Source organism: Heptranchias perlo, chromosome 9, assembly GCF_035084215.1.
Source record: "Heptranchias perlo isolate sHepPer1 chromosome 9, sHepPer1.hap1, whole genome shotgun sequence".
Taxonomy (NCBI): domain Eukaryota; kingdom Metazoa; phylum Chordata; class Chondrichthyes; order Hexanchiformes; family Hexanchidae; genus Heptranchias; species Heptranchias perlo.
This window is the reverse complement of record NC_090333.1, coordinates 29,183,331-29,200,600: the sequence shown is the minus strand read 5'-3', so window position 1 is coordinate 29,200,600 and position 17,270 is coordinate 29,183,331. Positions and strand designations below refer to the sequence as shown.

Below are 17,270 nucleotides of genomic sequence, written 5' to 3'. Positions count from 1 at the left end.
AGAATAAGTTATGAAGATTTGTGGGATGCCATAGTGGAGCGTAAGACAAGGGGGGATAATTAAGGAGCTGCTCTGGGTTATGTACCCTGTGCTAGTACCTCTCTGAAAAATTACTTTTACCTTCCTTAATGCAGTTGAAACTGAATTTGTGGGAAGAATAGTGTTCACATTAACAACGATGATTCAACATTTCAAGTGTTTTGTTCATTTTAGACTGTGATGAATCCCGAAAATCCTCACCACATTCTGGGAAGGATCAGGTTTCTGATTGAGTGCATTGATTGCTTCAGGAACAACAAACCTTTGCCAGAAGCCCTGTGTTATGTCCCCAAAGAGGTCTTGTATAAGTTTTGGAAAGATTCCACCTTCTCCAGTGCACCATTGGGACGATCTCAGTACATTGTTTCAGTCTGGCAGTTAGCCTCCCAGCCTCAGCGCAAGAAACTCTTTGATATCGAGTTGAAGAGAGGGACCTGCATCAAAGCCACAGGAGAGGAATACTGCAATAGCCATGGTCTCTGGGTGAAGCTGAATCAGGTGAATTTCCTGATTTTTTTTTTTGTTTTTAACTTGTTATTTTTCATTGTTGAAGTTAGAATAATCATGAAGTCATTTTAGGGACTTTTTTCCCCCAATACTGTACATTTCATAGAGTAGTTTTAGTCCATTTTGAAATTGTTTCATTGTCAAAGGGCTTGAGGTTAACAGCAATATGCTAGACTGCATTCTATACATTGAGCAATAGACTTGTGAATGAGAAAAGAAACAGTTCTCTTGCCTCCCTAAGCAGTCTCAGACAGCAGGATTGTCAGTAGGATTTTGGTAAAGCATAATGATGGTATCACCACCTCATCATGGAGCACTTTTCCATAGCACTACGAGTCCATTTCAAAAACAAAGATTTTATTTTGCTTAATTTTTGTTCCTAAATAGCATCAATTTAAGCGTCTACAAAAAGAGATCTTTGTATCAAAGTATTATGTCGAACAAAAAGAATGTCAATGGAGAGAGTGCAGAGATTTACTAGAATGGTACCAGGGATGAGGGACTTCAGTTATGTGGAGAAACTAGAGAAGCTGGGATTATTCTCCTTAGAGCAGAGAAGGTATGGGGAGATTTAATAGAGGTGTTCAAAATTATGAGGGGAGTAAATAGGGAGAAACTGTTTCCACTAGCAGGAGGGTCAGTAACCAGAGGACACAGATTTAAGGTAATTGGCAAAAGAACCAGAGAGGAGGTGAGGAGAATCTTTTTGACACAGTGAGTTGTTATGCTCTGGAATGCCCTGACTGAAAGGGTGGTGGAAACAGATTTAATAGTAGCTTTCAAAAGGGAATTGGATAAATACCTGAAAAGGGAACATTTGCAGGGCTATGGGGAAAGAGCAGGGTAATGGGACTAATTGGATACCTCTTTCAAAGAGCTAGCACAGGCACGATGGGCCAAATGGCCTCCTGCGCTGTATGATTCTATGAAAGGAAAGGCAATATTATGTTCAAGTGAAACAAGCAATTCAACTACTCAAGGAATATTTACGATCAGGTTGACTCCGATATTACAGACAGTAAATGTGCATCTTATTTTAACAAACAAGAGTAAGTAAAGTGCAGTAGTTATATCTATTGTATGCAATATAATGAATGTGCAGTATAATCATTATGTTTATAGTACTAGGATGACAGCACAGTTATGTTCTTCTACAGTCAACCAGACTATCGTAACGTAAGTCTTTTAACCAGTGTATTTGTGGGATAGAGCAAGATGTTATACAGTCAAATTCCAGGGTTATAGAACTGCAGGTGCAGCACATTTTAAGTACATGGTAAAGATGTCCTTTATTTTGTGTCTTTATTGGACCAAGCTGGCACTTCTGTTTTTTTTCATGCGAACTGTCCCTGTAGTCTCTTACAGAATGCCAACTAGTGTTGGATTATGGTCAGTTTTGTGCTGTGGGTTGGCATGAATTTACTTGAGACCCTTATAGGTGGCAGAGGGAATTTTTTTTTAACCAATTATAGTGGGTGAATTTGAACCCAGATGCCAAAAGTAAAAAGGAGTTAGTATTGTAACTACTTACACTACCCAATCGCTCACATAATCAGAATTGTAATTTTTTTTTGAGATGAGGGATGAATTATCTGTTTGAATAATAGCTGTCTCAATGATGCTTTAGGAGCAAATACAAGAGTACAACAGCAACTGTCAAAGTACAGAGGGCTGGATTCTTCTGTGTAAGCAGCCTGAAGGAGGTGAGCGACTTGTGCCAGTGGAAACGCCCGAAAGGCTTCAGAAGCAACAGCAGCTTTTTGGTTATGACTACAGACCATGTAACAGGTAGATTGAAATGTTATCCTAGACCATGTAACAAGTAGATTGAAATGTTATCCTGGGATATTAGATTAATATAACAGTATCTACAAATATAGTGTGTGTTTGTAACTTATTATTTAGCTATAACAACAACTTGAATTTATATTTGTAAACAATTTTACAACACCAAGTTATAGTCCAACAATTTTATTTGAAATTCACAAGCTTTCGGAGGCTTCCTCCTTCCTCAGGTGAATGTTGTGGCCTCGTTTACTCCCTAGCTTCTTAGGTCTTTGCTCAGAAAGGGTCTCTCACAGGTCCAGATAAGGCAGGACATCTCTATATCCCCTATAAGGAGCTGTCACCAGGCTTGTAGTCTTGATGGCTTATCTTCTGTCCCTGGTAAGATGTTTTATTTGTATAAGTCTTCATGGTTTAATTAGTATTGGCCCATTCCTTTCCAGCCTTCAGTCTGACCACTGACTCTGTTTTGAGAACGCATTTAAGGCAATTATTAGCATATGACTACAAGCTGATATTGTGAAACAATTTTTTTTAAAAAGCAATCATCTTGTAGTTTTTTAAAATTAGTGGGGATTTAGAAGCTGAATGTATACTGTTGAAATTGGCTGATGTACCATTGTAATCTGCTTCTTTTTCTCCCACCCCTTTCCTACATCCAGTGCACTTTACAATAGTTCTAGGGAATGAGGCAGACCAAGTGGAGCATTTAGAGAGCAGCGATCATAGTATCATAAGGTTTAGAATAGCGATGGAAAAGGACTCTGACCACTCTAAAGTAAAAATACTTAATTGGAGGAGAGCCAATTTCAATGGGATGAGAACAGATCTGGCCCGGGTAAATTGGAATCAAAAATTGGCAGGCAAAACTGATTGAACAATAGGTAGCCTTTAAAGAGGAGATGGTTCGGGTACAGTCTAGGCACATTCCCACGTGGCAGAAAGGTAGGGCAACTAAAGCCAGAGCTCCCTGGATGACAAAAGAGATAGTAAGATGAAACGGAAAAAAGGGGCGTATGACAGATGTCAGGTTGATAACACAAGTGAGAAACAGGCAGAATGTAGAAAGTTCAGAGTGGAAGTGAAAAAAGAAATAAGAGGGGCAAAGAAAGAATATGAGAATAGACTGGCGGCCAACAGAAAAGAGATCCAAAAATCTAGGGACCATAAAGGAGATCTACTCATGGAGGCAGAGGGGATGGCTGAGGTACTGAATGAGTACTTTGCATCTGTCTTTACCAAGGAAGAAGATGCTGCCAGAGTCTTGGTAAAGGAAGATATAGTTAGGATACTGGATGGGATAAAAATTGATACAGAAGGTGTACTTGAAAGGCTAGCTGTACTTAAAGTAGATAAGTCACCCGGTCCGGATGGGATGCATCCTAGGTTGCTGAGGGAAGTAAGGGTGGAAATTGCAGAAGTACTGGCCATAATCTTCCCAACATCCGTAGGTACGGGGGTGGTGTCAGAGGACTGGAGAATTGCAAATGTTACCCCCTTGTTCAAAAAATGGTGTAATGATAAACCAAGCAACTATAGGCCAGTCAGTTTAACCTCGGTGGTGGGAAAATTTTTGGAAACAATAATCTGGTACAGAATTAACAGTCTCTTGGGTGAGTGTGAATTGATTAGGGAAAACAAGAACAGATTTGTTAAAGGCAAATCGTGTTTAACTAACTTGATAGTTTTTTGATGAGGTAACAGGGAGGGTAGATGAGGGCAATGCAGTTGATGTGGTGTATATGGACTTTCAAAAGGCATTTGATAAAGTGCCGCATGGTAGGCTTATCATCAAGATTGTGGTGAACGGTTGTTTATCGGACTGGAAGGAGGTGAACAGTGGTGTTCCCCAGAGGTCGGTACTGGGACCACTGCTTTTCTTGATATATGTTATGACTGGGACTTGAGTGTACAGGGCACAATTTCAAAATTTGCAGATGACGCAAAACTTGGAAGTGTAGTAAACAGTGAGGAGGATAGTAATAGACTTCAAGAGGATATGGACAGGCTGGTGGCATGGGCGGACACATGGCAGATGAAATTTAATACAGAAAAATTCGAAGTAATGCATTTCAGTAGGAAGAATGAGGAGAGGCAATATAAAATAGAGGGCACAACTCTAAAGGGGGTACGGAACAGAGAGATCTGGGGGTCTATGTGCACAAATCGTTGAAGGTGGCAGGGTAGGTTGAGAAAGCATATGGGATCCTGGGCTTTATAAATTAGAGGCATAGAGTACAAATGTATGGAAGACATGTTGAACCTTTATAAAACACTGGTTCGGCCACAACTGGAGTATTGTGTCCAGTTCTGGGCACTTCGCTTTAGGAAAGATGTGAAGGCCTTGGAGAGGGTGTAGAAGAGATTTACTAGAATGATTCCAGGGATGAGGGACTTTAGTTACGTGGATAGATTGGAGAAGCTGGGGTTGTTCTCCTTGGAACAGAGACGGTTGCGAGGCGATTTGATAGAGGTATTCAAAATCATGAAGAGTCTAGACAGAGTAGATAAAGAGAAACTGTTCCCATTGGTAGAAGGGTCAAGAACCAGAGGACATAGATTTAAGGTGATTGGCAAAAGAACCAAAGGTGACATGAGGAAAAACTTTTTTACACAGCGAGTGGTTAGGATCTGGACTGCACTGCCTGGGGGGGTGATGAAGGCAGATTCAATCATGGCCTTCCAAAGGGAACCGGATATGTACTTGAAAGGAAAAAATTTGCAGGGAGAAAGGGCGGGAGAGCGGGACGAGCTGGATTGCTCTTGCATAGAGCCGGCGCAGACTTGATGGGCCGAATGGCCTCTTTCCGTGCTGTAACCGTTCTATAACCCCATGATTCTAATGTACCCGAATCTCCAGTTGTGTTGCCCATGCTGCTGTATTTAAATTGCTGATGATGTGCTGAGGGGACTAAAGGCCAGTGTTTGTGAATGTCCACGAAAGAAGTTCAAGACTTTTTTGTTTCAATTTGTATAAATAATTGTTTTTACCAATTTAATAACAAAATTGGATCTAATGGCAACAATGAATGTGAAAGCTTGTAAACTTTTGTTTAAAACTAAACTCCACTTAAAATGATTACTGAAATGATTGCTCATGTAATTTTAAACCTATCTCTCCCATAACCCAGGATACTGTGACTTCTTTTTCATGATCACCTACATTAAAAGTTCTAAGACAGCTATTCTGAATAGAGATTTTTGTTTTCTGCTTTAGATGGGAGCAGGTGGTCGATGCACAGTATTCGTTATATCTGGGTGCAAAACCCAAGGTGGCCGACAGGGATGATGCTGCAGTGCAAAAGCTGAGGTGGGAATGTAGTTGGTGCATTTATTTGTGTCCTGCTGAGTAAAATTATTTTTTTGAATGGCAGTGTGGTGGCATGAAGATTTGCACCATGATAGACACGTGAGAAATTTCAATGTCGGTTGTAGGGAAGGAGGAGAGAAAGTCTGAGTATTCTGACCACTCTGGTACACCTATTAATGGCTGTGCGGACCCATGAAAGGGAAAAAGCGGATAAAATACCATAGTAGGAAAGAAAAGTACCTCACTTTCAAAAAAAAAAGTAAATGAAACCTCCTCCAGTACAGTTAAACATCCATTGAATATGACTGCACATGGGACTGCTTATGACCTAACCACATGCCATGGTCACAGAGCTCATCTGTTGCCCATCATTTAGCACTGCCTGGTATCACTCGCCTTTCTCAAAATGAGGCAGGCTAGAGAAGGTAGTCCAAAAACTCCTCCTTAAGAGTTTCAGTTTTGCCAGACGAATTGGAGACCAGATAGTGGATGACCATAGAAAAAGGAGGATTTGGTCCTATGACCAGAATACGTCTAATAAAACAGTTCTTTGCTTTGTTTAAAAGTTATCTTATTATCTTCTCTGCCAGTCTCACTAGAAAGCTCATGAGAGCATCACAGGGTGTCTCATCCTTTAATTTCAGTTTTCCCCTTCCTGTAAGTGGCTGGCATCTTGCCTATTGGGGAAACAACTGCACTGCCGAGATTGGGAGCGCACCATGTGGAGTGCCCATACATTGAATTCCATGACTATATAGAAGCTCCTCTACCCTGATATTGTGCTTTGTTTGTATTAGAAGGTCTTGGAGTTAAATAAATATAGGATGGTCACTAATAAATCCAATAGGGGATTCAGGAGAAACTTCTTTATCCAGAGAGTGATTAGAATGTGAAACTCGCTACCACAAAGAGTAGTTGAGGTGACTAGCTTAGATACATTTAAGGGGAAGCTGCATAAGTACATGCGGGAGAAAGGAATGGAAGAATATGCTAATTGGGTTAAATAAAGAGGGGTGGCAGGAAGCTTGCGTGAAGCATCAACACGGGCATGGACAAGTTGGGCCGAATGGCTTGTTTCTATGCTGTACATTCTATGTAAAGAATCGATTACCTTTAAGTTTTGATTGTATTATTTGATACAGATATGTTCCTCCCACCTGGACGTTTGAGTGTGATGAAGACTTGGTGCATTACTTCTATGACCGCATAGGGAAGGAGGATGAGAACTTGGGCAGTGTCAAACATCTAGTAGACAGCATAGATGCTTCTTCTTTCTCGGTAAGATAATCTCCGAGTAGCGTAGTCTGGCACCAACAAAAGTTAACTTTTCCTGCAGTGCTTTACATGAGGGGACTTTATTAAAAGATAGATATGCCATTTTGTTTCCCCAATAAATTATTCTCTTGGTGAATCTGGATCATTCATTTTTCAGACACCATTTGTACTGATAATTGCTGTCAGCCAGAACTGTGAAGGGGTGGGGGGGTAGAATCTACTTAAAATTCCCTGCATTGGAGTACTTATAAGGCTATAATCTCTTTTCTGGGTTCAGATGCTTATGCAAAACCCTTCAATTAGAATACTGCCTAATGGTTGCTTGCATATATTTTTTTTCTGTACGCAATTTTCTTTGCCATAAGAAATGTTGTTTACTTGTCCAGAAATGATCATAAGCGATGAACAATGTAAGCAAAAGTGCCTATCCATAGCCAGACCTTTTGGATGGAGAGGTGAGAGGGAAGAGAAGGTGTAAATGCCTAAAATAGCAACATGGTGCAAGAAAGATTCCACTTTTTAGTTAAACAATGAACCAGTGTAATGTAAAGGGAAATTATAGTTAGGCTGGACAATCAGAGGACAAGGGAGAGGGGTAGACTATCACATGCTGCTTGCTAAACTGATCTGCTATTTTATCAAACCTTCAAAGTTGTTCCCTTTGAAGAAACGGTTTATTTTATGCTTCAAAAAAGTGCTTTGTGAAGCACAGTGTAGCCTGTCTCTGACAGCATCCATCGCAAAATGTGAAAAGACGATCAAGTCACAATATAGAAATGTCTAAAATATGAAGTTTTAAAAAATATATATATTTCATGAATTGAAGGCAGTGATTTTGAGCCTATAAGTCAACTAGTGACTTAAAGTTTGAATATGTTTTGACTAGATGGAAGCATCTCATCCATGTTTCCTCATTTTTTAATTAGTTTTTCCCCTCCAACAATATTATACCTAACAGGATGAAGCCAATGTGTGGTGTTTGACTGATGGAGACAATGACACATTCTGGGAGAGTGAGGGGAATCAGGGCCATCACTGGATTCGATTGTACATGAAGAAAGGCACCATTATAAAGTAAGAAAATTCAAGTGATAAATTGATCTCTTGACACTGTATATTGAAATGTTTCATAGTCCACCCAATTCAGGACTAATATGTGGTCTGTTTCTATGATGCCCAACAAGTCAGGTAAGTGAACATGCATTATTTCTAATTGCAAAGAGTGTTTAAATCTTGGGTTCATTCCAATCTTATGGATTAAGACAATGAATAAATGTCAATTCCAGAGAATAAAGTTAGACCTAAAACGAATATGTATGAATTGTATGGAGATTTAAGAGATCTAATTATTTTTTAATTGATTATTTTGTTCCCATTCCTGGTTATTCTTGCACCATGCCCAAGTCAAGAGGAAGGGTGCTACTCCCAGACCTCTGTCAGTGCTATTCTGTAACTGACTACTAGAAGGTTTGCAAGTAACTCTCTTTTTGATGATATTATTCTCTTCCTTTTTTTTTCCTCTTCTCGTCTCGTCTCAAAGCATTGGCATCCTGCTGAAATACAGTTCCATGAGCAAGTGGCACCTCATTCAAGTGGTCTTTATTTATTTGTGAATCTTGACCATGAATGCCAGCAGGCCGATGAACGAGATCACGGCCAAACCTAATCCCCTCCACTCGCTGACTTCGAGCAGTGGTTGCTGTATTGCAATCAGGAGTTTGAACCTTGGCTGGGTTCGCCCCTCCCCTACTCTTCTTACCCGATGGGGGAAAATCCTTAACTCCTCTGAGCACAGATATCTGCAGAGGAGGAGGTACAAGTTTGGGGATCTTGCTCCGTGTGGCCTCTACGTGTATAGTATGCCAGCACTGATGGATAGAAGTAGAAATGTCACATAGGTAGCATAAACTTTCCCACACTGATATTAATAACTGAAGCATGACTAGGACTGTTGTAAAATTTAAAGAACCCATGTAGTCTGTTAACAAAACTAGCCAATTGCATTTACACTAATTTTCCAGGCCTATGAGCTTTATTGGAAAAGAGCTTTAAAAACAAATATCTTTATAAAACCTGAAGGGGACCTTGTACTAATAGAGAGAATGTAGGACAGCACAGTGTGTTCCAGCTCCAACATTTATCACTACAAAGTGATAGCATCTGTGACTCCTCATTTCATGTTCATAATCTCAGCCTTGTATTGGACTGACTGAAGTGCAAGTGTTTACTCGTTAAGGTAAGGGGAAGAAGTGGGCAAATTGAATGATCATCCTAGTAGCTCTCTTCTTCATCTTTCTGAGCTGGAGAAAATGTGTGGCTTGGAAAGACCTTTGGAGGAAAAGGAAAGAAGAAAAATCAAATGACTTAATCAGGATCATATTGCTCATGTCAGCAAATTAGGATGTATTTGAATATGCAGATTAGGTTAATTACAAAATAGACACTTGTGTAACTCAATTATCCTAAACAGCTGTTACATGGGTAAAGTACCATGGGATTGCTTTGTATAATTAATGAAATATATCTGCTGTATCTTTTTTGCAGAAAGCTCTTTCTGTCAGTAGATGCAACAGACGATAACTACATGCCAAAAAAAATTCACGTGTATGGTGGCGATCGAGATAATTTAAAAAAGTTGAATGATGTCACAGTTGATGAGTAAGTATAGACTATTACAGCATCAGATGATATTCACCCATCAAATTTAACATTTTAAATAAAACTTAATACCATTTTAGTAAGCACACTTGCAGTACCACTCAGAGAATCCCTGCAATAACACTAACATTTTCTGTTTGCTTTCTGTATTTATCCTGTTTAAAAAGTCTGTTGCAGTTATGTTTGCAATAATGTTTTGAGTGTTACATTGTTACAATGACCAGTGAATTTATCGTGTGCAGTTGCTGTACCTTTTGATCTTGACTCCAGATGGATATGTTTTTATTTTGCATTTTCCGCTCCCCCCTCCTTCCCCATGTTTCTCATTGTACGATATTCTAGTCATGGAAGCACCTGAACTCCATCAAATACCTTCAGTCTTCATCTCTTCTCTTTCCCTCTTTCACCCCCTACCCTAGGAATGTGCTTGAGGGAATTGACCAATCAGTGGGGGTCTTTTAAAACATTTATGGGCCGGAAATTGCTCGTAAAATAATGGTGAGCCTAACAGCACTCACCGTTATTAATGGGAAAATCAAAGAGCAAGTTCTGGTGACCGCACATGCTCCGTCAAACGCAGAAATCCGGAACTTGCTCTTCCTGATTCACCGGTGATCTGAAAGCTCCGCGGATTGACAGCTCGCCGGCTGGCTCTCCATTGAAATCAATGGAGGAGCGTGAACTTGCTGCTGGAATGCGGTTAAGTGCACACTAAAACACACTGAAAAGGGTAGGACTGCTCTGAACTGACGCAAGAAACCTGTCCTGCCACCATGTTAATCTCGCGCATAGTTATGAAGCCAGGTATCAGTCAGAAGCAGCTTTTTAACGGTCAGAGAGGTGTTTTAAAAGTCTGAGAGCCGGGTATCAGAATTTTCGAATGTGGAGTCTTGATTTTAATCGTTTTTGTACACTTTTTTAAAAAAAATAATTGAATTTAAAATTTTTATTTTTTTACTTTTTCTTTCTGTCTCTTTTATCTCAGTCTTTTAATTTTACCCTCTTTTCATTTTGCATTCTCAATCTGATGTTATAGTAAATTTACTAATCTTATCTGGCACTTCCTGGTTCTTAGTCGGTGCAGTTTGTGAATGGATCTCACTTAGAATCATAGAATCATAAAAAATTTATGGCACAGAATGAGGCCATTTGGCCCATCGCGTCCACGCCGGCCGAAAATGAACCACCCATCCTAATCCCACTTTCCAGCACTTGGTCCGTAGTCTTATAGGTCACGGCACTTCAGGTGCACATCCAGGTACTTTTTAAATGAGTTGAGGGCTTCTGCCTCTACCACCCTTTCAGGCAGTGAGTTCCAGACCTTTACCACCCTCTGGATGAAAAAATTCTTCCTCAGCTCCCCTCTAATCCTTCTATCAATCACTTTAAATCTATGCCCCCTGGTTATTGACCTCTCTTCTAAGGGAAATAGGTCCTTCCTCTCCACTCTATCTATGCTCCTCATAATTTTGTACACCTCAATTAAATCACCCCTCAGCCTCCTCTGTTCCAAAGAGAACAACCCCAGCCTATCCAATCTTTCCTCATAGCTAAAATTCTCCAGTCCTGTCAACATCCTCGTAAATCTCCTCTGTACCCTCTCTAGTGCAATTACATCCTTCCTATAATGTGGTGACCAGAACTGTACACAGTACTCAAGCTGTGGCTTAACCAGTGTTTTATACAGTTCCAGTATAACCTCCCTGCTCTTATATTCTATGCCTCAGCTAATAAAGGAAAGTATCCCATATGCCTTCTTAACCACCTTATCTACCTGTCCTGCTACCTTCAGGGATCTGTGGACGTGCACTCCAAGGTCCTTCACTTCCTCTACACCTCTTCGTATCCTCCCATTTATTGTGTACTTCCTTGCCTTGTTTGCCCTCCCCAAATGCATTACTTCACACTTCTCCAGATTGAATTCCATTTGCCACTTTTCTGCCCACCTGATCAGTCCATTGATACCTTCCTGCAGACTACAGCTTTCCTCCTCACTATCAACCACACGGCCAATTTTTGTATCATCTACAAACTTCTTAATCATGCCCCCTACATTTAAGTCCAAATCATTAATATATATCACAAAAAGCAAGGGACCTAGTACTGAGCCCTGCAAACCCCACTGGAAACATCCTTCCAGTCACAAAAACACCCATCGACCATTACCCTTTGCTTCCTGCCACTGAGCCAATTTTGCATCCAACTTGCCACTCTCCCTTGGATCCCATGTGCTTGTACTTTTTTGACCAGTCTGCTATGTGGGACCTTGTCTAAAGCCTTGCTAAAATCCATGTAGACTACATCAAATGCATTACTCTCATCAACCCTCCTTGTTACCGCCTCAAAAAATTCCATCAAGTTAGTCAGACATGACCTTCTCTTAACAAATCTATGCTGACTGTCCTCGATTACTCCATGCCTTTCTAAGCGACTGTTTATCCTGTCCCTCAGAATTGATTCCAATAATTTGCCCACCACCGAAGTTGGACTGACTGGTCTATAATTACTCGGTCTATCCCTCGCTCCCTTTTTAAACAATGGTACAACATTTGCAGTCCTCCAATCCTCCGGCACCACTTCCTGGTTCTCACAACGTGGCTCACTTCAAACTGATTGGCGGAGGGTGACAGAGCGATCCATTCCTCCTCTCACAGCTCAGAGAAGTTCCCAATTAAAGCAAGTTGATGTCCGGAAGAGCGCGAAAAATTTATGGCTCAGTGCAATTTCCGGCCCATTACTTTGCAAACCGAGTCAGCCTATCTAAGGGGTACAAATTTGGCACATGGATTCATCAGTTTGATGCTTTAATTTGTTCTGTGTAGATCAGCAGTTGCAGAATAATAGGGAAGACAGCTTTCTACTATGGTTATTCTTTTAAGCTGAATTGATTTAAATGCATTTTAAATGAAGAGATTGGAGTGGGCACGTGCTACATCAGTTAAGATCTCTGCAGAATAAAATCTTGTGACCAACTTTTCAATTTTAGTAACCTGACTTCCATTTTAGAAGCCTTAAGTTTCTGGCAGTTTCAGCTTCCACCATCTCATTAGAGTGAGTCAGCAAGTAAACTAGAGGCATGTACGATGTTGCAAACCTGTTAACAGCTGGAGTGTTTTTTCTTTTCCAGAACTTTAGTTGGTGACTTGTGTGTTTTGGAGGACATGATGGTTCACCTTCCTATAATTGAAGTACGGATTATAGAATGCGTAGGTAAGTCATCCAGTTTATTGAAGAGAGGAGAGTGACATTGACAGTGGTCAACCACCTTCTCAAACAAGTTCAGCGTGTGATGCAGATACCTACAACGAGAGGAAAGGAACAAAATAATAAAATACTATAAGTGCAACATTCTTCTTGCCTCCTTCACCTTGACTGGCCTTGGAGTGCACTGAAGATTAAATGGTCAGTGTGATCCTGTTCAGAGCTCTGGCTTGGTGAATTTGTATGTTACATCGAGTCTACTGCACAGCAACAGGCCATTTGGCCTAATTGGTCTATGCCGGCGTTTATGCTGCACACAAGCCTCTCCCTCCCTACTTCATCTAACCCTACCAGCACTCCCTTCTATTCCTTTCGCCCCCGTGTGCTTAGCTAGCTTCCCTTTAAATGTACCTATGCTATTCACCTCAACTACTCCTTGTGGTAGCACATTCCACATTCTTACCACTCTTTGGGTAAAGAAGTTTCTCCTGAATTCCCTATTGGATTTATTAGTGACTATCTTTTATATTTATGACCTCTAGTTTTAGAACCCCCCCCCCCATAAGTGGAAATATTTTCTCGACATCTACCCTATCAAACCCTTTCATTATCTTAACGACCTCTATCAGGTCACCCCTTGGCCTTCTCTTTTCCAGAGAAAAGAGCCCCAGCTTGTTGCGCTCCATAGAATCCTTAATGTATCAGGGAAGGCAGGCCTGCATTAGGATTCAGCTTGAATGACGCCTTTGGAATGTGAGATCTGGTAGTGATAACTGGTGTCAATTCTTTGTAACCTTCGGGGGAGGGGAGGAGAGAGAAAATTGTGGGCAATTTGTGTGTAGTAAAGATTTTTTTTAAGTTGTGAACATAGTGCCTCCTGAATGTGTGGCAGAACTATTGGGGAGGAGAAAGGTAGAGTAAAAGAAATTCAAGGACTACCCATGTTAGGACCAGCTAATGCACACTGTGATGATAGTTACACAATTTGCTGCATTTAAGAGGCCAAAAACTGAAAATACTCAAAAGCAGGATTTTTTTTTCTTGCATTTATATAGCATTCATCGCACAGACAAATGTCTCACTTGACGATAGGGAGATGTGGTCACTGAGAAGGCATGGCAAAAGAGATGGGGTTTTAAATCTTTTTGAAGGTGATGAATTTAAGTGACCTGGACAACCCATAGAATTGAATGGGTTGAGCAAATGTTCCATTATCTGAATTATTAGAGTATTCAACAGCTCATATATACAATTTATTAATACCAAGAACAGCACCAGTCAATAAATTCCTCCCACCCTACCATCATCCTTCACCAGGAGGAAAAAAAGAAAAAGGTATTTCTGAGCTCTGACCAAGTGAGGTTGCCTTTCTTCCTCTTCCCTCCTCACCAAAAGTATTTACTTAATTTGGACTTTAAGCTGCAAGCATAAAGACTAGTTTCCTAGGTCCCAAAGGTTGCCAAAATCTCTCACTAAATTTAATTAAGTAGCTTCAGCTACTTGCTGCACCTAAAGAGCCAAACACTGCAATATAACTATCCAACAAAGTATTCTTCCACTGTGAAGCAGATGTCAGCGAACTATACATCCATGAGAGTATAAAGTCTTTAATATTTTCCAACAGATGGAGGTATAGATGTCCGACTACATGGCCTCAAGATCAGATCTTCAAGGGAGAGAGACCTGGGGTTAAACATTGACATGTTTCAAGCAACAAACCTAGTTCGTTATCCACGTCTTGAGGGACATAATCCTGACATGCTGTATAGAAGAGCTGTGGTAATCCACAGGTATATATCTGCACTTTGGCTTCCTTCAAATATACACGCTGGTGTTTCTTTTCTTGCAGTTGATGTATTTTGTTAGGGTTATATTTTTGTTAAAAGTAAATTTAGAAAAAGGCAGCAGACCTGTTGGAATAGGTTTTGAAGAGATAGTGTTTGACCATACCTGTTCTGGAATATAAGAAAGACTTTACATTTCCCACTGTCAACTGGCTGGAAGGAATTTGAGGGACTATGCAAGGGAGCATTAGAAGAGACCCAAGAACATATTACCTCATCACCTTCTTGGTCAAGGAATAAGGTGAAAATTTAATGAAGTAGGACAAAATAACGTGTGTGATGGGGTAGGTGAGTACTTTTCTTTTTAAAAGCCTAACTTTTAAATGGGGAACTTGGTTGGAGAGCTGACTGAGGAGGAAATATGTTCACATGTTGGTGGGTGATCATCGTGTAACAGATAAATGTAGTTTCCCCTCTTTTCCCTCAACCTTACTCCACTAAATCTGAGACCTAAGAGTAAAGCTAGAATGTCTTTCGTTTGTGCAGGATTATACAACCTATCCATAAATAAAACTGAGTTGTCTCTCTATATTAAAAAGAAAACATCAATAGGTATTATTGTTGCAAATGGTAAGCACTAACCCTTGATGGATCCTTACTTACTGTGACTGTAATATTCCTTCCCTCCTTGTAAGAACTTGTCATAACTTTCATAAGAATACACCTATATGATTAAAAGTCTTGTATGTAGTATGCTTCCACAAGGCATCACATCTCGAATGTGTACATCATACTTTTCTGATTGGCTCAAATGACTACTATCTGTCCAACAGCAACTTGCATTAATATAGCATCTTTAATATAGAAAAACATTCCAAGACACTGCACAAAGGAGAAAGGGATTTGCTGCCTAACCTTTACCGGAGGATTAGGAGAAGTGAAGGATAAACTTCGTTGAAGAGATGTGCCTTGATAAGGCTTGTAAGGGTGGAAAGAGAGGTTGAGAGGCAGAGGGGTTTGCAGTGCAGTTCCAAAGAGTAGGGGTGAGGTAGCTGAATGGTCTTCCAAGTGGAGCAGAGGAGGAAGGATGCGCAGGAGGCCACAGTCAGACAACCGGAGAACATGCGTGCAGATGGAAAGCTGACAAAAGTTGCAGTGTTAGGATGGGGCAAGACCATGGAGAGATTTGTTCTTGAGGGCAAGAATTTTAATTTGATCTAGTGGAAGGTATGAGGTGATGTAGGTCAGAGAGCACGGAAGTAATTGTGAGTGCGGGACAGGATGCAAGCAGCCGAGTTTTAAATGGTTTGGAGATTTTAGATGGTGGAGGTCAGGAAGCTAGCTAGGACGTTGGAGAAGTAGAGTCTAGAGGTGAGAAACGTGGATAAGGGTATAACAGTTTCATCAACACGGGTAAGATGAGAGCAAAAGTGAGCAATGTTGTAGTGATGGAAATAAGGGGCCTTCGGGATTGAAGCTCATTTCTGGGTTCAAAGAAATTGAGATTTTATTCAATCCAGTTGAGCCTGAACAATAACCCAGTGAGGACAATGGAGTCATTGGCAAGGGTACAAAGTTTTTGGTAGGCTCCAAAAATTATGGCTTCAGTCTTCCAGTGTTCAACTGTAGGAAAATCTGGCTCACCTCTGACTTAGTTGGACAAACAGTCTGATAGCACAAGGATGGTCATGGAGTCAAGGGAAGTGGTGAAGAGGTAGATCGAGGTGTCATCAGCATTCATGTAAAAGTTGATCTTGTGACTACAAATGTTGCCACCAAGGGGCAGCATGTATGCTTTTTTTTAACAGCCATCTCAATTTGTCCTGCCATCTTCGAAGATTTGTGTGTGTATACCCCCAGACTTCTCTGTTCCTGCACCCCTTTAAAATTGTACTGTTTAGTTTATATTACTTCTCCATATTCTTCCGACCAAAATGAATCATTTCACGGACTGCACACCATCTGCTTTAAATATCATCGGCCATGTATCTGCCCATTTCACCAGTCTGTCTGTCATTCTGAAGTCTGTTACTATCCTCCTCACTGTTTACCACAGTTCTGAGTTTCGTGTCATTTGCAAACTTGAAATTATGCCCTGTATACCCAAGTCCAGGTCATTAATATATATCAAAAAGAGCAGTGGTCCTAATAACGACCCCTGCGGGCCACCACTGTATACTTCCCTTCAGTTTGAAAAACAACCACTCACCACTACTCTCTGCTTTCTGTCCTTTAGCCAATTTTGTATCCACGCAGCCACTACCCCTTTAATCCCATGGGCTTCAATTTTGCTAACAAGTCTATTATGTGGTATTTTATCAAACACCAAATGCACAACATCAACGGCACTACCCTCACCAACCCTCTCCATTACTTCGCCAAAGGACTTAATCAAGTTAGTCAAACATGATTTGCCTTAACAAATCTGTGCTGGTTTGAGGAGGTGGTTTGTCATAGAGAAAAGGAATTGTGGATTGTTCTTGTTTTCTGGGATGATAATTGAGCAATGGGAAGATTTGACCATGGAGAGGCAAGTGCAGTAATGTTTGACATGGTCCAGCCAAAATTGGCAAAAATGGCTGTGCACCAAGTACATTCAAGTCTGCAGCCTCAGACTTGAAGGTGAATGGGTGGTAGCTTTACCAGGTGAACAACGAGGGCAGGGGATGGTGAGCCACTTGGTGGGGACGAAGGCGTCAAAGGGAGAAGTG

The 17,270-nt window shown here is 40.7% G+C and overlaps 1 protein-coding gene across 3 annotated transcripts in view; it reads left to right on the top strand.

The window, feature by feature from the left end:
- hectd3 (HECT domain containing 3) overlaps positions 1-17,270 on the top strand; it is a 96,339-nt gene that overhangs the window by 1,176 nt on the left and 77,893 nt on the right. For all 3 annotated transcript variants that reach the window (XM_067990093.1, XM_067990094.1, XM_067990095.1), the window contains 8 exons: positions 214-537; positions 2,174-2,334; positions 5,549-5,641; positions 6,784-6,919; positions 7,875-7,990; positions 9,461-9,574; positions 12,702-12,784; positions 14,400-14,565. In XM_067990093.1, the coding sequence (XP_067846194.1) occupies positions 220-537; positions 2,174-2,334; positions 5,549-5,641; positions 6,784-6,919; positions 7,875-7,990; positions 9,461-9,574; positions 12,702-12,784; positions 14,400-14,565 (1,187 nt within the window). In that variant the 5' untranslated portion in view covers positions 214-219. The remainder of the gene's footprint in view (positions 1-213; positions 538-2,173; positions 2,335-5,548; positions 5,642-6,783; positions 6,920-7,874; positions 7,991-9,460; positions 9,575-12,701; positions 12,785-14,399; positions 14,566-17,270) is intronic.